Genomic DNA, 27,997 nt, shown 5'->3' with positions numbered 1-27,997 from the left:
ATGGTGAACTTGGCTGCATGTCTCCCATCCTTGACCGCTTAGCGCTTAGAAGAGAATGGTCCGAGCCTTCTCTGGAACCTGTGGCAGCATTTGTGCAGCCATGTGAGAGTAGCGGCCCTAAAGGCATGCAGGGTTCACCAACAGCAATGCCAGACTGGTGGAAGAAAACATTTTCCCGTCTAAGGTATCCAGCCTCTTGGATTGCCTGTCAAAGGGAAAGGCAGGGAATGCACCATAGAAAGTGAAAGCCTAGACCACCAAGCTTTACGGGGTGGGGTGTTTGTTGAGGAAAGATAAGTCCCCAAGGCAAGGCATTGGTGGCAAGCGATTGCCCTGTTCACAGGAGACCCTGTGCTGGACTTGAACCAGGTTCCCAAGCAGGATATCTGTAAGTGCTTCATTAAAGGGGAGCAGGTGATCAGAAGAGGAAGCTCCGGGAAGAAGAACGTCTGTCAAGATGTTAGTCTTGACTGCCACCAAGGATAGTTTTAGGTTCAGGACCTCCTCTTCACCACTACTGCATAAGATTATCCCCCATCCATAGCAACGGTAGGGGGAGAAGGCCAGCCAGTATCTGGAAAGGTATCCAGACCACTGGCATCTCCCCGTTCCTCACACCAGTCCTCTGACTCCTGTCCTTCCAACTGGTATTCTAAAGGGTCCAGTGACTCTTCCCATTCTTCTCCTATGCCGGTGTTGGAATCGGGGTCGATCAACGTTGTTCCAACTCCAAGTCATTGGGGATGAGAATGAGGCTGGCGCCAGCAGCATCAGGCAAAGTTGCAGTGGCACGACCGGTGCCGATCCAGCTCGGTGCCGCAGGGGCCCATCAGAGCAAAGGCTGAAGCTGCAGGTGTGGAACCTGATGGGGCCCCCTCTGACCCTGCGGGGTGGGGCCCAAAGGCACTCCAGAGGGGTAGGCCCGCTAAAATCCGCAGCACATGGCAGTGTAAAAATCTTTTGCCTGAGCGGGGGTCGCTCCGGGTCCTGGAAACATAGGGAAGCCAGGTCGACTCAAAATTGTGGCGAGAACGCCGATGTTCCTTACTTGTCGTGTCAGCCGAGGAGAAGTCGAAGCATGCTTCAACTTCATATGTTGCTTATGCCTATTCCCAGACTGTCACAAGGACTTCAAATGGGATGAAGAAGACTTGGGGCTCCTGGGGTGGTCCCGCCACCTTCCCCTCGATTGGGACTGAGACCTGCGAGGAGTCACGCAATGAGGTGTCACATGCCTGGCTGCCAGCAGCTTCAGGGTCTGCCGCTCCCTCAAAGCTTTTGGTGCGATTGCACCATAAAAAGACCAAACGGGGGTCTGTAACCAACATGGCATTGTGACAGATGCCACACAACTTAAACCCTGTCTTTCTTCTAAGACATTCCTCAAAACACCAAAAAAGAAGTTGACAAAACGTCAACAAATTTCTGCCAAAAATTGACAGAGAGGTAACTGTTTTCCGGAATAGAGCTAGCTGGCGCAGAAAGAAAAGAACTAATGTCTGCATGCTGAGGTGGCGCATATATAAGTGACCGCAACGTTATTTCTGGCATGTACGAAACCGACGACACTGTGCAAAATCAAACAAAGCCTCCTACAGGCACAAAGGGGTTCTGCTCATGAAAAATCTTCTGGATCCATTCTGACGCCTGGGGAAATTAAAAGGTAAGGAATCTGTGACTAGATGTCTCTATCAGATAGTGGGCTTTGAGAGATTTCTTCTCCTCCTCCCTCTGATTTTTTTTAAAATGATGCTGTAACAATCATAATCTCTTGTTCAAAGTTAACACACCTGCGGTGCTACAGTAATTTCAAAATTGTAAGGGGGGGCGATCATTACTGTTACTTTACCCATCGGAATTAAATGGCTACTCGAGATTGGGGTATTACTAAGAAATCGTGATTGTCCCAATGTGCAGGACTTCCTAAAAAGAGTAATTGCAGCGAGTGATTTAATTAGGTTCATAAATAATACTCAAGTCTAAGGTGACACTAGTGCATATGCTTGCTTTACTACAGACGACTTGCAATTGCATTAGCTAAAACAAGAATTGCTTTGACGTGGATAAGAGGATTTAGCTAACTGTAACAACAATTGCTGGATTTTTCACCATAGGATATCCAGGACGACTCCTAGTTGTACATGAAAAGCTTAATGCCAGTATCACTGGCAGTACGGAGGGCAAAGACTGTGGTGATATACAACCATTTTGGCTCATGAGCATGACCTTGTGTACGATTGTTAGTATTTCTAACATTGTACTATCGAATAATAACCATGCTATGCTGCCAGTTTATAAAAAAGGTCAGTAGTAATACAGAGTGGTGCATTCGGGGTTGTTAACCGATACGTAATTATCAGGAGCGACCTTTGACCCTGTCACCAGGCAGGTCGCTCCCCCCTTCTGCCACACAGCCCCCTGTGGGTTGAACCTCCGTTGCCGCTTTGGCCGCCTGACTACTCGCTCCCTTTTTTCTGTACCCCTGCGCTTGGCTTCTGTGCCACTTTGTTTTTTCATTCTGTGCCCCTGTGTTTTGCTTTCTGTACCCCTGTGCTCTGTTGTCCCTCTCCCGCCGTCTTTTCCCACAGTTTTTTCCCCGGGTTTTCCCCGGGTTTTTCCCTTGCTGCTGAGCCCCTGCTGCCCCGCCCCCTTCACTCCCATTGGCCGCCCCGCTCCCACCTCCCAGCTGCTCCTCCCTCCCTCTGCCCTCATATGGAGGCCGCGAAGCAGTGGTAGAGAGCGACCTTTGACCCTGTCACCAGGCAGGTCGCTCCCCCCATCTGCCACTCAGCCCCCTGTGGGTTGAACCTCCGTTGCCGCTTTTGCCGCCTGACTACTCGCTCCCTTTTTTCTGTACCCCTGCGCTTGGCTTTTGTGCCACTTCGTTTTTTCATTCTGTGCCCCTGTGTTTTGCTTTCTGTACCCCTGTGCTCTGTTGTCCCTCTCCCGCCGTCTTTTCCCGCCGTTTTTTCCCCGGGTTTTCCCCTGGGTTTTTTCCTTGCTGCTGAGCCCCTGCTGCCCCGCCCCCTTCACTCCCATTGGCCGCCCGCTCCCTCCTCCCAGCTGCTCCTCCCTCCGCCCTCATATGGAGGCCGCGAAGCGGTCGCGCCGCTGGCGCGCGAAGGCGCGCCTAAGGCAAGCCCGTCTGCGCCCGTCTGCGCCTGGACCGCACCCAGCACCAGAACCCCTGGAACCCGCACCCCCGCAACGCCAGACTGCACTACGACGCAAGCACCCTCCACGCACTCAACACCAGATGAGACCACCCCTGCTACTGGGCCACCCCGAAACGCACCCAGGGGCCTTTCACCTGCCGGAACTGCAGATTCACCAGCATCCAACTCTCCACACCACCAGCCAGAGAACCCAACCACCTACGCTGCATCCTCCTCAACACCCGCTCCACTCGCAAGCACACCATCGAACTTTGGGACCTCCTAGACTCCACCGCCCCCTACGTCACCTTCCCGACAGAGACCTGGCTGAACCCACCTCAGCACCAGACATCGCCATAGCCATCCCACAGGGCTACAAGATCTCCCGCAGAGACCGCACCAACGGAGTGGGAGGAGGATTCGCCATCATCCACAAAGACTCCATCAAAATCTCAACGAACACCGATGACACCCTCACCACCGCCGAGCACATGCACTTCCAGATCCACACCGACCCCAACACCACCCTCAGAGGAACTCTCATCTACAGACCTCCCGGACCCCGCCCACAGTTCAGTGACACCATCGCCGACCTCATCAGCACCCACGCCCTCGCTTCCACGGACTACATCCTCCTCGGGGACCTGAACTTCCACCTCGAGAACAACAACGATGCCAACTCCACCGCCCTGATCGACAACCTCGCCAACCTCGGACTCAAACAGCTCATAACGACACCCACTCACGCCGCTGGACACACGCTCGACCCCATCTTCTCCGCAAGCCCCCACGTCTCCTTCAACCACACCACCGAACCACACTGGACCGACCACAGATGCGTCCACTTCACCTTCAGAAAACCCACCACACACCACCGCACCCAACAGCTACCACACCGCTGCTGGGGCAAGGTCACCGAGGACCAACTGACTACCGCCCTCGCCCTGAGACCACCCACCGACCCCACCGACCCAGACACCGCCGCGACCAACCTCACACAGTGGATCAACGACTGCGCCAACACCCTCGCCCCTCTCAAGACCTTTACAACCAACCACACCAACAAGAAAGCCGCCTGGTTCACTGAGGACCTCCGGATCTCCAAGTACACCTGTCGAAAGCTGGAGAAGAAATGGCTCCACGATCGAACACCAGTCAACCACACAGCCCTCAAGAGCGCCACCCGCAGACATCACCAACTCATCAGGACCACCAAGAAGACCGCCTTCAAGGACCGCCTAGACAACAACGCACACAACACCAAAGAGCTCTTCAGCATCGTGAAAGAACTCTCAAACCCCAGCTCCATCACCAACGACATCCCGCCATCTCAAGACCTGTGCGACTCCCTGGCCACCTTCTTCCACCGCAAGATCACCGACATCCACGAGAGCTTCAACCCCGACCCCCCCGCACCCACCACCGAGTCCACCACCCCTGCGACTACCACTCGCACCAGTCACCTGACCGTCTGGTCCAGCGTCAGCGACGAAGACACCATCAAAACCATGAACTCCATCCACTCCGGATCCCCATCGGACCCGTGCCCTCACCACGTCTTCAACAAAGCCAGCGCAGCCATCGCGCCCCACCTCCGGAAAACAATCAACTGTTCCTTCGAGACAGCAACCTTCCCAGAAAGATGGAAGCACGCCGAGATCAACGCCCTTCTGAAGAAGCCCAAGGCGGACCCCAAGGACCTCAAGAACTTCCGGCCCATCTCCCTGCTCCCTTTCCTGGCAAAAGTGACTGAGAAGATTGTCAACAAACAGCTGACCCGCTACCTCGAAGTCAACAACATCCTGGACCCTTCCCAATCCGGTTTTCACAGTAACCACAGCACCGAGACCGCCCTCATCGCCGCCACTGACGACATCCGGACCCTGATGGACAAAGGAGAAACAGCCGCCCTCATCCTCCTGGACCTATCAGCAGCCTTTGACACGGTCTGCCACCGCACCCTATCAGCACGCCTCCATGTCGCCGGTATCCAAGAGAAGGCCCTGGCCTGGACCACATCCTTCCTCTCCGGCAGAACCCAGAGCGCCCGCCTCCCACCCTTCTGCTCCAAAACCACTGAGATCATCTGCGGCATCCCACAGGGATCCTCCCTCAGCCCGACACTGTTCAATATCTACATGGCCCCCGTCACCCATGTCGCACGACAACACAACCTCAACATCATCTCCTACGCCGACGACACCCAGCTGATCATATCCCTCACCGAAGATCCCCACACCGCCAAAGCTAACCTCCACCGTGGAATGAAGGCCGTAGCCGACTGGATGAAGGACAGCAGACTGAAGCTGAACTCAGACAAGACGGAGGTCCTCATTCTCGGACCCACCCCATCAGCCTGGGACGACTCTTGGTGGCCCACGTCACTAGGTACAGCCCCGGAACCCACAGACCACGCACGCAACCTGGGGGTCATCCTCGACTCCACTCTCTCCATGACCAGGCAAGTCAACGCCGTCTCTGCGTCCTGCTTCAACACCCTCCGTATGCTCCGCAGGATCTTCAAATGGATCCCCCTCGACACGAGAAAAAACGTTACCCAGGCCCTCATCACCAACAGACTCGACTACGGGAACGCCCTCTACTCAGGAATTACAAACAAGCTCCTGAGACGACTCCAACGCATCCAGAACACCGCGGCCCGACTCATCCTCGATGTCCCCCGCCGCAGCCACATCACACTCCACCCGAGAGGCCTGCACTGGCTCCCCGTCAACAAAAGGATCACCTTCAAGCTCCTGATCCACGCACACAAAGCACTGCACAACACCGGACCCACCTACCTCAACAACCGGCTCAGCTTCCACACCCCCACCCGAAGCCTCCGCTCAGCCAACCTCACCCTCGCCACAGTCCCCCGCATCCGAAAAACCACCGCCGGCGGCAGATCCTTCTCCTACCTCGCCGCCAAGACCTGGAACACTCTCCCCACCATCCTACGACAGACCCAGGACCTGCTGGCCTTCAGAAGACTCCTCAAGACCTGGCTCTTCGACCAGTAGCACCCCTCCCCCTCCCCAGCACCTTGAGACCCTCGCGGGTATGTAGCACGCTTTACAAATGCAGTGATTGATTGATTGAGTTAAGTAATTGGGCTGATTTAAATAAATAATGAAAAAGAAGTTCAATGGTGCCTTATTTGAACTTATTATAACATTCGTTAAACGTACTCTTTATGTGAAGATCCAGCACTATATTTTACCTATATATAACACTTTTTTAAAGGTACAAGAAAAATGTTCTTACCCATGTTGGCACTTTTTACTGGCATGGTGAACATCTGTTGAGGAAACAAAGTCAGACTTTCAATTTTGTAGACAAACTCATCACTGTTATTTTTCTCGTCTGTTACAAGTTGTTGTTTTTAAATTGGCTTACTTGTCAACTCTTCATACAGGCAAGTATACAATTTCTGCATATTTTATAGCGAATTTAACCTGCTTCCACTTGCGAATAAACGTATTGAAATACAGTGTGTTTTACATAATTGAGGTGAATGGGAGCTGTCATCTTTTTCCTGTGTAGAGTGGGATACTCTTTACTGAAGAATGAAAATTAGTTACTTACCTGTAACTGCAGTTCTCCAGTATTGGTATCTTTCATAGATTCACATGCTTGAATCATCCCCGTCGTCGAGGTGGGAGCCTCACGGTAAACTTAAATACATAAAGCAGTAAGTCAGTAAAAGTAAAACCAGTAGGCCCTAGAAGGCCTCATAGGGTATTTTACAGTCTATCCACCTTGTTTTGTGAAAAAGACCCAAACTTCAGTATCAACCAATCAGGATTCAGCCCCTCCCAAACACTCCCAACAGAGGCTGAATTCCCTCAGATTTTCTAGTAGGAGTGTGAAGTTTAATATCTGTATAATAGGGGAGCCTCTGAGGGGAGGAGGGTGGGTCGCATGTGAATCTATGAAAGATACCAATACTGGAGAACTGCAGTTACAGGTAAATAACAAATTTTCTTCTCCAGCATTGTATCTTTCATAGATTCACATGCTTGAATCAGAATAACGAGCAGTAATGTTTTCTTAATTAGTGAATTACATTGACTGTAATTCTATCGTAATTTTATAAGTGATGTGATTCACATTAGTTCAGCTTTAAAAATCCACGTACATAACAATATATCTATATCCATAAACATCCGAATAGAAGAGCAATAACAGGTGTGTGGCAGAAAATACTGACACAATTTGTGTTATTATTATGAAGATTACGACAAGTTAACGCAGTATAACAAAGTGAACAATCTGAAGCACAAAATTAGAGTAAAACACACTGTAGCTATTAACGAGACTAAGAACCAATAACGAACATACCTCGAGTGTGGTGGTGGGATGTGTAAGAGGCTCACCTTAACGAAATAGATGCCTCAGCACTGCCTGTCCCACTGCTGTATCGACATTGTTAGTTTCCTCGAGACAGTAATGCCTCGTAAATGTGTGCTGGCTGGACCATGTTGCTGCTCTACAGATGCTATGTAGTGGTACACCTGCAAAGAGTGCAGCTGAAGTGGCTACCGATCTTGTAGAGTGGGCTCTCACCTTGGTGTTGAGCGGTTTTCCTGCTTTTGAATGGCAGAATTAAATTGCCAGGCCAATCCATCTAGCTATAGTCTGTTTGGACACCGCGTGCCCCTTTCTTGTTCCGCCGAATGCTACAAATAATTGATCCTACTGGCGGATGGCTTGAGTTTTCTGTAGATAAAACTTTAAACATCTTTTAATATCAAGAGAGTGTAATGTTTTTTCCGCTACTGTTTGCGGATTTGGAAAAAAGGTTTTTAAGATGACTGGTTCATTTAAGTGAAACGTTGAAGGAACTTTCGGGATGAATTTAGGATTTGTTCGCAGGATGACACCTGAGTTTGTGAATTGGAGGAAAGGCTGTTTGACAGTGAAAGCCTGTATGTCACTGACTCTTTTTGTTGAAGTAAGAGCTAGCAGTAACGCCGTTTTCCTTGAGATTAATTTTAGGTCAGCTTTGTGGATCGGCTCAAAAGGAGCTTTCCTGAGCTGCATCAACACAACATTCAAGGACCATAGTGGTGGAGGCTTTCTAACTGGCGGGAAGACCTGAAAAAGGCCCTTCATAAATTGTTTGACAATTCTTGTGGAACACAATGAGAGTTTGTCTGGTGATCTGCGGTATCTGGAGATTGCTGCCAGATGTACCCGAATGGAAGAATATGCAAGTCCTGATTTTGCCAGGCGCAGGAGATATGGAAGTATCTGTTCCGGAGTAGAGGACAAAGGATGTATATCTTCTGCTGCACACCATATACAAAAACGTTTCCATTTAAGTTTATAGGTTTTGTTGGTAGTGTCAGCTCTAGCTTTTGCCAAGATGTCTCTACACTCCGGGGAAATGTTGAGATTAAAGTATTCATTGTATTCAGGAGCCAAGCCGACAAATGAAGAGACGACGGATCTGGGTGTCTGACTTGTCCCTGGTGCATCGTTAAAAGAGTCGGACTCTGTCTGAGTCGTAGATGTGGTCGTTCGGAGAGCATGAGGAGCTCCGTATACCAGACTTGTCTTGGCCATCTGGGAGCTATGAGTAGAAGGCGACACCCCTCCGCCTTCAGTTTGTTGATGACTCTCGGAATGAGCGGGATCGGAGGAAAAGCGTAGGCATAAACTCCGGACCATCTCATCGAAAACGCATTCCCCCACAAATCTTTTTGGGGAAGCCAACTTGCGTAGAACTGGCATTTCTTGTTCTCGAGAGTGGCAAATAGGTCTAAGTTCGGTTTGCCCCATAATAGAAAAAGGCCGTTGAGAGTTTTCTGGTCTAGCTCCCACTCGTGATAAGGAATCACTGTCCTGCTCATGGTGTCTGCTAGAACATTGGTTTGTCCTGGCACATGCTCCACTTTGAGTGAAATATTGTGCTTGATGGCCCATGTCCAAATTTGTTGGGCTAGCTGCAAGAGTTGTAGGGATCTTGTGCCTCCTTGCTTGTTTAGATAAAACATGCTGGTTGTGTTGTCCGTCCTGATTAAGACGCTTGAACTTTGTATCTTTGGTAAGAAAGCTTTTAGAGCTAAGTGTATTGCCTTGAGTTCTAGATAACTGATGTGGAGCTGACCCTCTTTCTGATTCCAGATTCCGCTGATTTGCAGGTCCTGGCAGTGTGCACCTCATCCTTCGAGAGAGGCATCCGTTGTTACTATGTAACTTGGTGTTTGAAGAAGAAAAGACAGTCCGTTTGACAAATTGGTTAGAGTCGCCCACCACCTCATGGTGTTCTTCATTAGAGGCGTTATGCAAATCTTGTCTTCGAAGGAACCGTTGACCTGAGTCCATTGTATGTCCAATTGCTCTTGCAGGGGTCGCATATGGAGCCTGCAATCTGGGACTAGCGGAATGCATGATGATATCATTCCGAGCAATGATTTGTAGATGCGGACTGAAACGAACTTTTTTCTGGAGAGCCTGTCTGCCAAGGAGGTTAACTTTTGTTTCCTCTTGTGAGATGGGTACGCTTTGCTGCGGACTGTGTCCAGAATTGCTCCCAAGAAACTCAATTCCTGTTTGGGGTAGAGCTGAGATTTCTGGTAGTTGACTACAAACCCCAGGCTGTGTAACAATTGAAGGCAATAGGAGATATGATTTGTTACTTGCGATTTTGAGGGTGCCTTTATAAGCCAGTCGTCCAGGTAAGGGAAGACCTGGATACCTGACTGGCGGAGATGTGCTGCTACTGGAGCTAACATTTTTGTAAAGATTCTGGGGGCTGATTTGAGACCGAATGGTAGAACCCGGAATTGAAGGTGCATACTTCCTACTCTGAACCTTAGGAATTTGCGATGGTTGCGATATATGGGGATATGAAAATAGGCATCCTGGAGGTCTAGGGATGCCATCCGATCTCCGGTATTTAGCAGACACAGGACATCCTGCAATGTTACCATCCTGAACGATTCCTTCTTTAAAAACTTGTTTAGTACTCTCAAGTCCAGGATGGGGCGCCAGTCTCCTGAGGGTTTCTTTAGAAGGAAAAAACGGGAGTAGAATCCTCTGTTCTTTTGAGATAAAGAGACTGGTTCTATTGCTCCCTTTCTCAGCATTATTCTTACTTCCCTGAGGAGTTGGTTCAACCTCGGAGGCTGTGGGCCCGATGGAGGAACAATTGGTGGTGTTTGTGTGAATTCCAGAGTATGACCTCTGGCCACTACATTGAGTACCCATCTGTCCGAAGTTATGGCCTTCCACTTGGGGAAATAGGAAGTGATGCGACCTCCGACCCTCGATGTTGGTTGTTGGGGAAGCGTTGGGATGATCAGCGGGTCATTGCTTCCTGCCTGTATCTCTTCCTCGGGCAGCTCCTCTTCCTCTAGCTGGATGTTTGTAAGCTGCGGCCGGTGGTAATCGATAATGCTGCTGTTGCTGATGGTACTGATGTCGTGATCCTGTGGAGGAAGACGGATATTGTGACCTGTATTGTTGGTATCCACCTCGAAAGGAGTAATTACCTCTACCCCTTGCTCCACGAAAAGGTTGTATATTGTAGGGTACCTAGGGATTTTGCCGTATCGGTATCCATCTTGATAGCCTGCAACATGTCGTCGACATGTTTGCCAAACAAACTCTCTCCATCAAAAGGCATGTCGAGAACACGAGTCTGGACTTCTGGTCTGAATGAAGTAGCTTTAAGCCATCCTTGTCTGCGCAGGACTGCTGCGCCAGCTAATTGTCTAAAGCCAGTGAGAGAAATATCTATTGCGCTGTCTATTATCTCTGCGGAGACCCTTTCTCCCTCCTGCAAGACCTTTTTTGCTTCCACCTTGACGTCTTCTGGCAGTAAATCTAAAAAGGCAGACATGTCTGCCCAATTCTGGCGATCGTACCTTCCCAGGATGGCGAGGGAATTAGCCGCCTTAACCGTGACTGCAGCAACAGAGGAGAATTTCTTGCCGATATTGTCTAATCTCCTTCCTTCTTTGTCTGGGGGAGACGCAATAGGCGTGGAGGGGTTTTTGGAACGTCGCTGAGCCGCCTGTGATATAACAAAGTCAGGTTTCGGCTGTGAGATTAGACAGGCCGGAGAATCATCTGGAACCTTGTATTTTTTCTCTAGTCTTGGCATTTGTGAAGGCACTGTTGCTGGGTTTTTCATTGCCTTCAAACCCTCCTGCCATAAGAAATCTACAATGGGTATGGCTCTTACAGATCTCTTTGATGGCTCTTTAAAGTCGTACAAAAAACATTCAGTTTCATGGGAAACAATTGCAAGGCCAAAACGTTTCGCCACTCTCTCTATTAAATTATGGAAACCTCCTATGTCCTCTGGAGGAGAATCTACTGGACCTGCTGGCGGTGGAGATGGTGTGGGAACGAGATAATCATCCCATTCACTAGCCGCCGAATCTCTTAGCTCACCCTCTTCCCTTTTGTCGTCTGACGAGGGGCTAGCTTCCGGAGTTTGGCTAGTTACAGGTATACTAGCCTGTGGCGTTTCGGAAAGATTAGTAGTCTGAGCTTGCCGGGGTGTCTGGTAGCTCTCAGGTCTAGGTGGCGTGGACTGAGTTGATGGTGGGAACCTTTTATAGTAGTCCTTCAACATATATTGGAGACCTGCCACTAATGTGCTAGGCATAGCAAGGGGCGATGGTTGTTCTGTCTGTGGATAAGATGTTGAGGCATAACTAGGCTGGTAATGTTGATCCTCTTCTTCATCAAACTCTTGGCATTTGACATTGAGTTGGGACGGGCTACTAGCTGCCCCAAACATTCCGTCGTTTTGAGAGTACGCATCATCGTCCTCATCGTCTAAAAGATGTTGTGGTGGGTATGGCAACACTTTACTTGGTGAGGTATGCATCGGCAGAATGTCAGACGCCTTGTCGCCTATATTAATAAGTGAAAGGGGCAAGAATCTGGTGGAGTCGTCCTGATGGTATGAGGAATGGTGTGGCGAAGTATCCAGGTAGGTGGATGGTTTGTAAAATGTTAGTGCTGTGGACGATATAATCGAGAGAGCCATCGACGAGGGAACCGTCGACGGTTCCCTCGTCGATGGCTCTCTCGTCGACGGCTCTCTCGTCGACGGATCTCTCGTCGACGGTTCCGTCATTGACGGCGTCTTTGCTAACGGGTCCTTTGTCAACGAATCCTTCGTCGATGGTCCCTTCGTCAACGGGTACTTTATAGACGACGGTCGTTTCGCTGACGTATCTTGTGTAGGTGCCGTCGTCGGCAGTGCCGTTTTAAACCTCATTGAGAGGTGCTTCGTAGATGGGAGTGCCCTGGTTGATTGGTGAACCCAGGAGGCCTCCGCTGTCGACGATGTGGTTGCCGACGAATCCTTCTTAAAAAATGTTGCTGTAATTATCGTCGTCGATGACAACGGCGACGACGTCATAATCATCGGTGAGGCTGGTGTTGTGAACGTCGACGATACCGTAGTCGCTGTTACCGTCGACACAGTCGTCGACGGGGTGGTCGTCGACGGTTGTTTTTTCACCGAAAAAAGTTTTTCTGGCTCTTTTTGTGGTGACAGAGACAGGGATGGCTTTTTTGAGGTGCTTTTTCGGTGCAAAGGCGTAGTAGGTTCTGAATGAACCTTTTTTGGCCCATGTTTAAATGTCTCTGAGTGGAAAACATCCTTTTTCGCTTCAGTAGAGACTTGTTTTGTCTTTTTGGGCACCTTCCTTGGTGGTTCATCCGACCCTCTACTTCTCTCACCTGTTCTTTTCTGAGGGCGAGAAGTATGTGATGACGCTTCGCTGTCGTCTGAGGAAGGATGTTCTAAGGCTTTCTGTTTTTGCAGCCATAAAAGAAGTCTACCCTCACGGTCTTTGAGGGTTTTTTTACTAAAGGTGCGACAGATTTTGCAGTCTCTCACCTTGTGGTCTGGATGAAGGCAGTAGATACACTTTTTGTGGGGGTCATCAACATGCAGTCTCTTCTTCCCACAGTTGTCACAGTCTCTGAACAGACCCTTCTTTGCCTTTTCAGACATAGTAAAGCTGTAGCTAGTTTCCTGAGAGAAAAAACAATCTTCAGTCAGAAAATAGGAAAAAACTGAGCAGAGCTCAGGGAGACTCCCTTCACACGACGTGCGGTAGAAAATCTGAGGGAATTCAGCCTCTGTTGGGAGTGTTTGGGAGGGGCTGAATCCTGATTGGTTGATACTGAAGTTTGGGTCTTTTTCACAAAACAAGGTGGATAGACTGTAAAATACCCTATGAGGCCTTCTAGGGCCTACTGGTTTTACTTTTACTGACTTACTGCTTTATGTATTTAAGTTTACCGTGAGGCTCCCACCTCGACCACGGGGATGATTCAAGCATGTGAATCTATGAAAGATACAATGCTGGAGAAACACAATGCCCTACATTTTCCAACTAAAGTGACATTTGTTTCGTAAATAGAGTTATGAAAAACTGAAAAAAGGCATAATAACGGAGTTGAAACTATTTAAATACTTAACATTTTCACCAGTACTTCAAATATCCTCAAGGCCCCCAACGCCACATTGCAGTTAGTGCGGGCCATTATGCGGTTTAATGTTTACATCCATTTTTGTATTTGAGAACATACCATAGAAAAATAAACATTTCCCAAATCTTGCACCCCCGCACCCCCCCCCTCCACACACACACATAACCTAACCCCTCTCAAAGACCACCACCATCAAGGGGAGCCAATTAGACCTTTTGCATATTATGTAAAGTGACTACAATTTGAAATGGACCAGTCGAGTCTTAACAATCACCAATTATGTTTTTTTTCAAATAGTAATTGTTCATCTTGGATTTGTCTAATATGTTTAGGCTCCTAATCTCCAGGGGCATTGTAACTCGCAAAAATCCTTAGCCAGATAGAATGACAACAGGCCCACGCTTCTAGAATTTTTTTTATATATTGGTCAACAAAGTTTTCATTTTTTTTGTTCTGTCAAACGTACTCTGTGCACCGAAGCTGGAGCTTATCAATACATTCCTTCTTTCTATGTAGTGGCAGAATCTGGAAAATATACGGTATCTTGGAGAGTAACGTAATTGTGATAGCTGCGACATGCCTCAGCCAGGAAAGAGTTCTGTTTCTCCAGCTATTAAGTTCAGTTTGTACTGCAGTCTTCAGTTTATACATATAAGCCTCCCTGGTCACCCATAGATTTTGCCTTGTGTCCGAACTCGGGTATTAGTTTGTGAAAACCACCTCTTGAATTGCAAATTCAGTCGATGGGGAGAGATGTTCAGGCCCTCCGAGTTAGATATTTTGGATTTAGTCCAGTTTGTCTTAAACCCAGACACATTCTGGAACTCTGCAGGTTCCTCCGGAAATGGTGGGGGTGATTTGGAGAGATCTGTCAATGATGCCAGTATATCGTCCACAAACATAGTAAGTTTGAACTCATCACCAGACAGTCTTACACCTCGAATCTGCATATTGTTTCAAATTCTTTGGACTAGGGGTTTCAGAGTGAGAACAAAAAGGAAGGGGGTGGAGGGAGATAGAACACCCATGTCTAATGTCCCACCCCGTTTGCACCCATTGCGAAAGTCTCCCATTATCTCCTTCTTGCTCTAGGGGCGTGGCATCCCATCTTTGCTCATCCCCTGATCAACCAGACCAATCTCACGCAGGCTGCCATCATGAAGCCCTAATCTACCCTGTCAAATGTCTTCTCGACGTCCAGGGAGATCTGGGCCACCCTTTCACCAGTGCCCTACCTACCAATGTCCAGGAAGTGAAGGGCATTTTTGGTGTTATTGCTAGCTTGCCTTCCAATGTTAAAAGCCGACTGATCAGGGTGCTGTTATCTCTTTCATAATTACATACTGCAATCAGAACGTCACAATTTTAGTAAGGATTTTTATATCTAAAGTGAGTTGTAGAATAGGCCTGTAAGAAGCAGTTTATAGGCGATTTATCTGTTTTGAAGATCAGTGAGATTGTAGATGCCGCCATTGGGGGCTTTACTTTTGTATCAACAATTATTTCTCGGTAGAGGTTCAGTAAGATGGGAAGTAGATGAACACTAAATGTTTTGTGTAAAGGGTCCCTAGCCCATCTGGGCGGGGGCCTTAAAGGAGCACTGACCAGGTATTTTACACAGGATCTCTTCTTTAGAAATAGGTTGTTCTAACTTCTCATGCTCCTCAACTAAGATAGTGGGGATTTTAGCGCACTCTACATATTTTGGCAGGGCTAAAGGGTTTATTTCTTACAGCTCTCTAAACAAGAGTTAGAAACATCAGTTTTTTTAACCTTCCCATAACATAATACCTCTCCTGTTTTGATCTAAGTGTGTGCCTTTTGGTCTGCCTCAGCCTGAAAAGATTAACCGGAAGTTTAATCGGTTTGTTACTTAGCTCATAGAAACGGCTATCTAGAGTTTTGTCAACAAAAAATGTAGCTTGTTTCCAAGACCTAGATTTGCCCCCGCAGGACCACAACTTTCCTTCATCTCCTTTGCGACCAAGTGCATTTATGAGATTCCTAATCTTCCCTTAGCTCTGTCCTTAACTGTAATGTCTTTCACCTTCTCGATGATTGCCCCTGTGATAAATTGCTCCCTTAAGACTGCTTTCATCACATCCCAGAATGTGTTAGAACTCACTAGCCCATTGCCATTTTGTGTTATGTAGTCTTTAATGTTTTTGTTATTGTTACTTATGACATGGGTCTCTTAGAAATGCCTCTTTAAGGTGTCAATCACTCCTTTCTTTGCCTAGGGATGTGGGAAATTCCAACACAGGATAGCTGGTCATGATCAGAAAAGGCTAGTGGCCCTTGACAGACGTTCCAGATTTCAGGGAGCAGTCTAGTGTCTAGGGGGATATGGTAAATTTTTGAGTAACTTTTTTCGGAAACCCACTATTGGGAATAATCCCTCTTAAGTGGATGCCTCTATCACCAACCATCCACTAAACCAAGGCCTTCTAAGTGGACTTTCCTCATTCCCAAAATCACAGCCACCCTGGGTTTTTGTTTTTCATCCTTTATGTTTCCCCAGGTGGGTCTCTCTACCTATTCCAATAGAGAATATAACGTCTGTAAAAGGTATTGGTCCACACCCTGGTTCAGGCAGTAAATAGAAGCAACCAATATCGATCTCACTCTAACAGTGTCACGCACCATCACCCATCTGCCTTCTTTATCTTTACAGTGGTTTTAGCTTAGAACATACAAACTCCTCCAATAAGAATGTCCACCCCTGCTGTCTTCTTCCCTGATGAAGAGAAAAATTGGTGCGGAAAGATTTTGGATTTGAGGTGAGTACAGTCAGAGGGAAACAGGTGAGAATCCTGAAGAAGGCCCATGTCAGTATTTAGGAGTGTGAGTTTGTGAAGAAGGCAATTCCCCTTGAGATGGTTAGTTAAGCCTCTTACATTACACGCTGTAACTGTAAATGGCATCAATTGGGTACTCTAGTTAGTCGAAGGTGGTCCCTCGTTCTCAAACTTGGTAGTCTCCTGGAGGCGAAGCTCATGTGTAAAATGTGCAACATCCCTGTTAGAAATGGGGTCTTTGGTTGGCAGTCAGGTTACCCCCGTCCAAGCAAGGACCCTCACTCTAGTCAGGGTAAGTCACACACAATCCAAATTATCCTGTGCCCACCCTCTGGTAGCTTGGCACTGAGCAGTCAGGCTTAGCTGAGAAGGCAATGTGTAAAGTATTTGTGCAATAAATCATGCAATAACACAGTAGAACACCACAAAAATACACCACACAGTGTTTAGAAAAATATATAATATTTATCTGGTAAGATGCAGGTCAAAACAATTAAAATGCAATAAGTATGTGTTGAAATATCACTGTAAAAATGATATAGTGTCTTTAGTCTCTTAAAAGCAATACATGTCTCTTGCAAGCACAAAGTACCTGGTTTGCAAAGAAACGCAGAGGAGTAGATGTGTGGAAAACAGGGAGGTGTGCTTCGATTTCTCGGGCCACACACGGTGATGTGTTGCTTATTTTCCACACAGGGAAGGCTTTGCGTCGATTTCCGGTGCTCGGTCGTGGATCATCTTCGGGTTGCGGGGTTTTAGGACGCCCCGGGAACGATGCGTTGAAATCCGGCGCTGACAGGACAAAGTCACAGGGGCTGCGTTGATCCAGCGGGCGTTGCGTGGAAATTTCTACCGCATGGCAGGGCTGCGTCGATTCCTCTTTGGAAGTCTGGCTGCGTCGTTCCGGCTCGGATGCATGTCGATCCAGTGGCCCGTGCGTTAAATTTCCGGTCACTACGCTGGCGCTGCGTCGATCTTCTAGTTGCAAAGTCGGGCTGCATCGTTCCGGATCGCGTGCAGTGAACTTTTCACCGCAATGCAGGCTGTGCGTTGTTTCTGGCAGGCTGTGGATTAATTTTCAGCGCACAGGGAGTTCTTCTTGCAGGCATGAAGTCTTTTTGGTCCTGATACTTCAGGGAAGAGGAGGCAAGCTCTATCCATGCACTTGGAGAGCACTTCTCACCACAGCCAGAGAACAGCAAGGCAGAAGGGTAACAGCAAGGAAGCAGTCCTTCACAGAAAGCAGTCAGGTGAGTCCTTTTGGCAGCCAGGCAGTTCTTCTTGGCAGGATGCAGGTTCTAGTTCAGGTTCTCTTCTCCAGGAAGTGTCTGTGACAAGAGTGTCTTGTCAAGAAGTGTCCAAGTTGGTAGAGTCAGAGATCCTGCTTAAATACCCAAATGTGCCTTTGAAGTGGGGGAGACTTCAAAGAGTGGCTTAGAAGTGCACAAGTTCCCCTTTCAGTTCAATCCTGTCTGCCAGTGTCCCAGTAGTGGATGTGGCAGTCCTTTGTGTGAGGGCAGGCTACTGCCCTTTGACATGTAAGTGTCAGGCCCTCCACCCTCTTAGCCCAGGAAGACCCATTCAATATGCAGATGTATGCAAGTGAGGCTGAGCATCCTGTGTTTGGGGTTTGTCTGAGTAAATGCTCAAGGGAGCTGTCAAATGAACTTAGCCAGACGCGGATTGTAAGGCACAAAAGGATTTGAGTGTAGAGGAATGCTCACTTTCTAAAACTAGCATTTCTAAAATAGTAATATTAAATATTACCTCACCAATAAGCAGGATTTTCTATTACCATGCTGGCCATACTAAATATGATCTGCCTACCCCTTTCTGATCAGAAGCTACCACTCAAACAGTATATGAGGGTAGCTCTAATGTTAGTTTATGAAATGGGGCAGGCCTCACAGCAGTGTAAAAACGAATTTAGGAGTTTTACACTACCAGGACATGTAAACCACACATGTACATGCCCTTCCTTTTACCTACATAGCACCCTGCCCTATTGGAGACCTAGGGTCTACATTAGGGGTGATATATGTAGAAAAAGGGGAGTTTAAGGCTTGGCAATTACTTTTAAATGCCAAGTCGAAGTGGCAGTGAAACTGCACATACAGGCCCTGCTTTGGCAGGCCTGAATCATGGATAGGGGGCTACTTATCTGGGTGGCAAAACCAGTGCTGCAGCCCACTAGTAGCATTTAATTTACAGGCCCTGGGCACATGTAGTGCACTTTTCTAGGGACTTACAAGTAAATTAAATAAGTCAATTGGGTATGAGCCAATGTTACCATGTTTTAAGGAGACAGCATATGCACTGATTGGCAGTGGTAAAGTGCGCAGAGTCCTAAAGCCAGCACAAATGAGGTCCGAAAAATAGGAGGAGGAAGGCAAAAAGTTTGGGGGTGACCCTGCAGAAAGACCATTTCCAAAGTAATGGGGTCCACAAAAGCAGCATAAACAATGCTAACCCAACCTTGAACAACTCACAAACAGAAGACTGCATGGTCTTGCACTGAAGGACATTGTAACTCTAATCTCATTATTAATAACCACTAAGTGTTTAGTGTACTGTTTGAAAAGAATGTAAGGTCACTCTCCCACGATTAAATCCTCAGCATCAAAACATGCTGAGCCTGTAGGGGATAACCCCTTCGGTGCCCACCAAACTCTCCTCAAATTTTTATGGGGCTAAAGTGTTCATGGAGACCCTTCAGTGGTTTCATCATCTTGTTGGACGCCCGACTCCTGAGGCCATGGTGCACTGGACTTCTGGAAATATGCAATCTGGATCCTACAAACTGCTAGAATTTAATCTTTTCTTGGAGTTTGTCACAGGCATCTCTATGGGGCTCAGGGCTCCTGGGCACAGGGAGGTTGACCCCTTGATAATATCTGGCATCTTCTTCAGGCGGGCTCAGGCCAAGAATCATGTAAACTAGGGATTTGGGGCAAGATGTATGTACCTTTTTTCTTGTTGCAAACAGCCCGATTCACAGAATCTGGCCGTTTGCGACAAGAAAAAAGCATTTTGGTACGTGCTGACCCTATTTTTCTATTAGCTCATCTATTTACCGAATCGCAAAACAGGTTTGCAAGTCGCAATGAGGAAGGGGCGTTCCCTTCCTAATTGCGAGTCACAGTAGGATGTAGGATTGTTTTGTGACCGTGAATGCGGTCACAAAACAATTGCAGTTAGCACCAATTCCAAATTGGTGCGAACCCATTCACAAACGGTATGTGGTCCCCATGGGACCCCTCCCCCTTTGTAAATGGTAGCGAAAATATTTTTTCTGAGCAGGCAGTGGTCCCAGGGACCACTGCCTGCTCTGAAAAAATGAAAAGAAACCTTTTCCTTTCCTTAAAGGAAAACAGGATGTAGGCCACCATCCCCGTGAGTGCAGCCATTCCCAATGGGGTCGCAAATTGCAACCTACCTCATGAATATTTATGAGGTAGGTCATTTGCGACCACATTGGGATTCGCAAACAGTGTAATTGACACTGTTGTACATCAGGTTTCACAACTCGCAAATTGTGAGTCACTAAGACTCGCAATTTACGAGTTGCAAAACCTAATTTTCATATATGTGGCCCTTGGAGCTATCCATCGGACTTGACGATGAAAGGGGTGTCCCCATTTCTATTAGATGCATGTGGTCTGGAGAAAGGACATCACTGGCTTGACAGATCTCTATTTCTGATGGGTTATTAGACAGCGGCCATAGAATATTTGCACTTTGATTCCATGATAGGATAGCTTGCCTCCATTCTTGAATGCTTTCTTAACTCTCTTTGTTTTCCAAGTAGTGGAGACAGGCCACAATGTCTAGAGGGCAACCAGCACTCATTCCTCCAGCCATCAACCTAGGAGTTACATCGACTCAAAGGGATTCATTGGGGGACATTTTAAGGATGGCTTCCAGAAGACCCAGGACATATGCTTTGACATCTCTTCCCTCAGAGCCCTTAGTTACAGCTCGTATGCAAAGGTTTTATCTGTGTGACTTGTGCTCCAAATCGGGGAAAAAAGCAGTTAATCTGCAACAGCTGGGCACTAGAGTTCTTCAGATCCATTGTTCTCTCATCTTGTGCGTGCTCAAATGAGTCTGCAGGCGTCTGAGCTCTTCCACCAGTTGATGTTCACAAATGATGAAACTGCATTCTTTACTGCATCTTCCACCACAGTACATGTACCTGCCATAGCGATCATGAGGAGAACAAGAGTCCCTACAACTTTTGCACACAGTTGTACTGCCATTTCAGAGAAGGACCTGTCTTTGTAGATTGCATGAAGATTTTGAAGTAGACTCACCTCTGCCTAAACGATCAACACTCTGGTTCGTGCCCAGGACACGCCATTGTTGAGGTGACTCAATTGCTTGACTATTCTCAGCATATTCTCTGTGACGCGGAGTTTGTTGGAAAAGTATTTTGGGAGGTATGCTGCAGTGGAATGTTCATAAATTCATTATATTTGTGGCTCTGCCCAGGTTGTACTGGCAATTAAATTTACTACATTTCAGAACAGAACCACAATAGCAACAGATCACCCCTTCTGCATACTTGCGATATGTGTCATATAAAGTCCAGAGGTACCGCAATTTCCAAGACACGGGCAATCCTGAATGACCAACTACCCCTCTTTTAATGGGTTCTTTATTGTCCTGGGTCCCTTTGGGATCTGGCCCAAAGGTGCCTATTCTCACCGTTAGCCAACATGAAACGTCAGACTAAAATCTCAATGAGATTTACCTTCTCAGTTTCAGGTTTTGACTAATGCGAAGATGTCCACAAATGAGTCATAAAAGTGTTTTAAAGTATAAATGGTTTTCTTTATAAAGTCAAAGTAAAAGGGATTGTTAGCTGCCTTAGTATATTGCCAGTGTCCTTACTGTCTAAGAACCAGTTTAATTGTTCCACAGTTGGAAAGGAGAATGTCGATTAATACAGCATGTTAATAAGTGTTTTCTTTAACTTAATGCTAGTTTGTTTTTACTTAGTTGAAGTTTCATAAATTTAAATGTACTACTTAAGTTTACGTCTTAAGAATATTTATAAACATATTTTAAAAAAGTGACATTTCTGCTGTCCTGGGCTGCAGCTTAAATTTCAACCTTCTTTTTATGAGTGTTTCATTTGCAGTACATTTTCAATGAGAAAGAAGAAGTCTCTCAGAAAGAAACTGAAGTGTGAGTTATACATCAGGGATTCATGTTCAGTTGTAGGATGGACACTGAGGTTGTCCCTGCAGAATCCAGTTCATTCCACTGTCTGAGGTTCAAAGGAATGGAAGAGAGTGAATGTTTGTGTTAACCACTCTTCTGGTTCTTAAATGTTTTCTATTGCTGAATAATCATATATAATTCAGATGATTTTCCGTCTTGAATGCGGTCTGTAGTTCTCCTCCTATTGTGCTAAGAATTTTACAGGCACATTTTAGTACAAAGCTTAATACATCAATGCACAAAAATAACAGCACAGATCTCATGAATAACATCTCTACTACTCTACAAATCTGCAATGTCTCCTTGACATGGTCAGCTGGGCGAGATTGTATATTTTTACAGAAACTGCTACTCCTCCAAGCACTTTCAGTAAAAATTCACCACCAACACGATCGGGAACTGTAACATTTGCCAGCAGTTACTTGATATTAGTTTGTGTCACACCTTCTATTTTAAAGCTTTTTTTGAAGTTTAGATGCAACATGTAGAAACGCACTTTGCTTAAGTCCTTCTTTGATGACTAATTTGGCACAAAATCGGTTAACCATTTCGACCTTGTTAAAATTTATAATACTTTATGAGACATCTGCTTGTAGTTGAAGTACATCTCCAATGCCACAAAGTCTTGAACTCAATATTAATAAGCTAATATCTGAAGTGTTATGCCTTGCTCCTTTCTTATACTCATTGCGACCTGACCCAATGGCAGATATCACAGATCCATTAAACGGCAAGGGTGTGTATTGTCTATCATGGAAGTCTCACACTGGAAATATGTTCAATGCACTTCTCACAAGCGAGCTGGAATGCCCAGAAGCTCTATGTAAAGAATCAGTGCCAATCATGAAACTTTGATGCTGGTCCTTAGTTAAAACCCAAGTGCATGAAAATATCTCCAAACACGGCATGGTCACTAGCTTATGGAGAAATATTTGAAATCTCTATCAAGGAAGACAAAGCTGTACCTCCACATGAGAGTAAGTGTTCTACCTCTGCAAAAAGGGAGCTGAAAAATGGAAAAGTCATCCTCCCTTTTCAACTGATGCCCTTGTGGCGACATGTTAATGGGAACTGCATGATTTATTGTCCCATTTATGTTTGAGGAGCCATTGGTTAAAACATCTTTTAATTGCATGAAAAGTGTGCTGCAATTGTAGTGACCCCTTCAACTGTAGTGACCCCTGAGGACACTGTGCACCAATACCGTGTATCTTGCAAACATGGCATACGCAAGAAAAGTGCTCTCAATTTGTTAGTACTAGCCTACATTGATTTTATCATGACATTTGTATATTAACGTGAGGAGATTTGTCTTTTTCTGCACACGTCTTTAAATCAATTGCTTTTAATGCTGTCACGAATAATCCTTGAAGTAGAACATCATGATCAATGAGGTCTCTGCTAGATATACGTATCAATTGACTGCACAATAGGTACTGTGAAAGTCAGCTGTACCTGCTTTTATTTTGTAAATGTGTTTTATTGTGCTTAAGTGGTTTAGTTATCTTTTACATATTTGTGAGGGTCAGTTACTTATCAGCTGAGGCTTTCCGCTCCCCACTGCGAGATCCTTTTTTGATGTTTGTCCCACTTCGCACTTAGGCTTTCATAATGGTTTTTCTACAAAAGGAATCCAGAGTTTTTGGATTCCCCTAAAGGAAAATAAAAAATAGCAAAAATATAGTAAAACTATGATTTGTTTGGGGGGCGGAGAGAAAGTGCTGGGCCAAAAAGCACAGTTGTAAAAAAATGCCACAGTTTTTGCATTTTTCTAAGTAGTAGTTCATTTTCACAATTTGTAGTTGTTTCGACCAACTCTCACTTTGCGGTGAGAACAGGTGTGAAACCCAGGGGTAAATCCAGGAAGGTATACTTGTCTGAAACCTAAACCAAACTCCAAATTCAGCAAAGGGTGATATGTGTCGATTGCTTGTGGATTTATCCAAAACAACAAACTGTTGATAGCAAAAATAAGGTAAAGAAAAAATAGGACAAAATAGACAAAAGCTGTTAGCATTTTCATCTGTAATTTTTTTTGCCCCGCTGGCTGCTTTAAAAATATAATATACCGTTACATCAATCAGACATGTCTGGCTACAGGGATGTATATTGTGACTGTTGTCCAAAAACAATTGATACTCAGTCAACAACTGAGCTTGTAATGGTTGTTCACTGTGTACAGACTATGCTTCAATTCACATATAAAAATGTAATGAATGAAAAAGGGCATGAAAAAACCATATGCATTTTTTTAATTAGCCTATAATACTGAGTTTAGGAATAGAGGTGATTTGTACAGTTCTAAATTTGGGTTACCCTTACTATTTTGTGATTCAGATGTAAGTTTACAAAATGAGTTCTCGCTTGTAGACTGGCTTAAGTCTGAAAGCCAAAAATGGGGAGAAATTAAATTATTAATAAAAAAAGATATACTATTCTATGTTCCTATACTGTTCCTGATAAAATGTTACCCCACTTGTGTGGCTGGGTCTAGTGCCTGTGAAGGGAAACACCTCAAAATGCAGTGCAGAGACCTCAAATTTTCACTATCGAATTTGTCCCCTTCTGGTAATGGGGTAGCAGCAGTATCTGGCCCTTGATCGTCTGTCACCCAGAGAAACCTACTAAATCCAGACATTTCTGAAAACTAAACACCCTGGGGAGTTCAATGGTGTGTGACTTGCATAGGTCCCTCAAAGTTTTTTTTTTTACCAGAATGCCCTACAAACCTCAAATGTTGGCTAAAATTATGTATTTTCCACATATTTCTGTGAATCTGCAGAGATCCTCAATTTACTAACATCCAGCATTCCAATACTTCGGATAAAAAACGTAAACCACTTGAGTGGCTTGACTTAGCATATGCGACAGTAGCGGATCAAACAAGCGGCCACGTATTAACTTCATCTGGTCACAATTTTTGAATTTGTTCCTCACAATCAGTTCCCCAAGAGTGGCAGAAAGCCTGTACCGCCTGTTTGGATTGGGCCACCCCACACCTATTTTCATCTATGTAAATCCTTGGCATCTCATTGGTGTATGAGGGGTGGCAGGCTGAGGGCAAACACCCCAAGCAAGAGCAGAAAGACTGCTGTTGCCATTATATATTGCGGCCAATGAAAGAGAAGCCATTCTAATGCAACCCCACCCCCTTTCACCCCTTCTTTTTGTTTCTTTTATTTTCTGAGCTGGTGCATAGTGGGTGGTCTGACCCCCACCAGCGTCCCCTGTTAAAACATAGACCATATTGCACCTTTTAGGGTGGGGGCATGGCCTGATGCCAGGGTGGTCCATCCTCACCCCTTTTCTTGGTCAAATAAATCCCTGGTGTCTATTGGGCTTTGTGCCATCACTGGAGGGGGAAAGGGAGTTACTCCCCTCATTCTAAATATGTTGTTTCTGGTGTCTAGTTGGGAGATCCCTGCTTTAGAGATCATGGTCTTGCATTGATCCCCAAGTAGGGCTCCACTATGCAGAGGTACTGGTGGAAAGGAACAATTGTCCCCTTTCTAGCAGTACATCTCCCATGCTTATCAGTGCATGAGGCAGAGTTACTGTGACATGAGCACACTGTGTCACAGTGACAAAAAATGATTTCAGTACATGACGTAGGCTCTGTCCTCGTGTTTTGAAACATTAGACTGACGTAAAAGTTTGTTACAACAAGACATCCATCATTATCTATGACTAAACCTGCTTCCCTATCAGCATTGGTAGGACTCTCCAAAACACTGATGTCAAAACCAGATATCATTGAGGTCCCAATCATCACTGATGTCGAATAGATCAATACTGTCACCATCATCCATGACGTCCATAACAATGACAGCTACTCCATTACCATCAGTTATGCCACTTGTCTTAATGTTGCTACTATATTTGCCAAATTTCTTTTTTCTTTTTTTTGTTCCTACGTTTACTCTATGAAAGCCAATAAACAAATTACCTGAGACATAATTATTGCAATATCATTATCTGGAATGCTTTACTATTGAAGGTTATAATAGTTTCCTGTTTTATATACTGTCCATACATAGCTTAAAATTCTATAATAAAATTATTTCACAAAGTGCCCTCTCTGCCTGGCATGTGGTGGCATTTTAACCCATGTTTATGTAACGCAGTCAAGAATGTATTATACCTTATTTTAAAACTGTTACGTTGAGAGGTTGGTGCACACCCATGGAGAGGATTCATTACTTCCAAGAAAGGCGACCAATTTGAACATTTATTTTTTTACTATTTTTTTTCGTTCGGAATTTATAACTTTTAATTACTCCATCAAAACTGTGATCATTAATAATTTAGATGCATATTAAGGTTAGTAAAGAGACTCATTTAACAATTATGTTTAAAAAAAAGTAGAAGGATTTTAGAGGAAAAGTGCAACATTTACAGAAGTATATTAGATTTTGAGCATGATTATTTTGCTTCATGTGCACATTATGTGCTTAACCTATCAAAACTTAGAATTTAATAACATTACAATTGAATGCTATATGAACGCTACATAAAATGAAAGCAAGATCATTTTGGGTGAAAATACGGTTGTTCTAGGTAATTATGTAAATGTAAAAAATGGGAAAAGGAGGATATAGGAGCAGTTAGCACATAACATGGCTATGTCTCAGAAGCTTCTAGTTTGGATCCCATCTTTCCACCGTGACGAGTCCTATGGGGCACCCTGTGACTGCTGCAGTGTGCTCTCTGAACGTATGCTTGGGTGCGTTAAAATCTGGCAATAATCATGGCACCTGCGGGCCTAGTCAGGCATCCACAGCATACGAGCAGTGCCCCACCATGGCGCTGGATCCATTGAAGCGATAAGAGGCACTCACACAGGGATGCGCCCTTCAGTGTCTCTCCAGGGCAACTGTGGGGACATTGGCCTCTTTTATTGCTGAGGAATGCTGAAAGGTGGACGAAGGGTAAGAGTAGACATGGTTCAACTCAGATCGCAGTCTGCCTGTACAGTGTGGAGGAGCAGTGCTCTTGGGACAACAAAGTTGAGAAAGCAACACAATTTCCCTGAGACTGGCAAAAGAAGCCCTGTATCATTGGGGTCACAATTCCTACGAACAGTGCCTTCTTCAGAGGGGCCAACCTTTTTTTATTGCCAACTCCAGAGTACTGTGCCTTGAGGCCTGTGTGCCATCATATATAACATAATATAAAAAACAGATACCCATAGTAGGATAATATCTGGTATCTGATCTTCTTATAGTTTATGTAGCCTGCTTTAGTGTGTTGACATTGTAGTGCAGAAGAAAGACAAGGAGTTCTTTTTCGCTCCTTAGGGCATGATCCTAAAGGGTGTGAGAACGGAACTGCCCAATGGCATTCCTCAGTAATCCAAAATGATCAATGATAAACAGACCCTCTTAGAGACCATATACGCAATCCACTCATATGGCAAGGCCGGTGTCATATAATCTGTGGTTAAGGTAATGAAAAGAATTTGGATGGTCTGAGTGTAACAATATGTTCTAAGACTTGAGAAAATGGCATGAAGGAGTTTGGAGACCAGGTGGACGAAACTACATGTGAAGTGCAGAATATATATACCCTGTAGGCAGAATGTAGTGAAGGCTATGGTGAAGTCCTCAGTAATCTGACAAGGAGTACCCACTGCAAGGTGCAGAGTATGCCAGAAGGGATCACAGTATAGGACTTCCCTGCCAAAATGGAGAAATGCTAACTGAACTGACAGGCCTGCAACACAGTGAGGTGCATCGACTGGTTCAAATGGCGTACATTCTATCCTCTACGCCACAGAATTCGAAGGCAGGGGATCAGCAACACAGTGCTGCTAGTGATGCCATTTGCAAGTTGGAGGGATAGTGTAACAGGCTGTCCCTGTTTACATCTGTTTGGGTTTGATGTTGCATACCTACTGGCAGCCACTGTTGTCCCTTACTCACTGTACTAGTAAACAGAATGGTAGATATCACCAGATACAGAAACCGGGGAAGAAACAGGGAAAGGGAATAACAGAGAAGTCCAGGACTAGAGCTCCGCTCCTAGACTTTGTCCGTTTCAAGGGACAGCACTATTCTGCCTTGAAGGTATGAATCTTGGCTAGGTCCGACCATCTGTAAGACAAAGGGCAGACAGTTAGTACAGAAACCAGTTAGTTAAATGTAACATATAGGTAAAAACTGACACAAGGCTCACAGATTCCTGCAGCATATATTAAAATGATGAGCCCAGCGAGAATCAGGATACCGGCGGAGGACCAAGGACACTGTTAGACACACACAGGTAAGACTCTACAAGAAAAGGAGTTTCAACAAACAACTAAGGTGGTCATTCGGTGGCAGTCTCACAGCCGCCAATGAAGACCACCAC

At 45.7% G+C, this 27,997-nt stretch overlaps 1 protein-coding gene across 1 annotated transcript in view; it reads right to left on the bottom strand.

Moving 5' to 3' along the window:
- The window catches only part of LOC138284303 (uncharacterized), a 362,047-nt gene that overhangs the window by 143,349 nt on the left and 190,701 nt on the right, over positions 1-27,997 (bottom strand). The window contains exon 3 of the mRNA XM_069222920.1: positions 6,420-6,453. Coding sequence (XP_069079021.1) covers positions 6,420-6,453 — 34 coding nt within the window. The remainder of the gene's footprint in view (positions 1-6,419; positions 6,454-27,997) is intronic.

Source organism: Pleurodeles waltl, chromosome 3_1 (genome assembly GCF_031143425.1).
Source record: "Pleurodeles waltl isolate 20211129_DDA chromosome 3_1, aPleWal1.hap1.20221129, whole genome shotgun sequence".
Lineage (NCBI taxonomy): Eukaryota > Metazoa > Chordata > Amphibia > Caudata > Salamandridae > Pleurodeles > Pleurodeles waltl.
The sequence above is the reverse complement of the archived record's forward strand: the minus strand, read 5'-3'. Positions and strand labels throughout refer to the sequence as shown.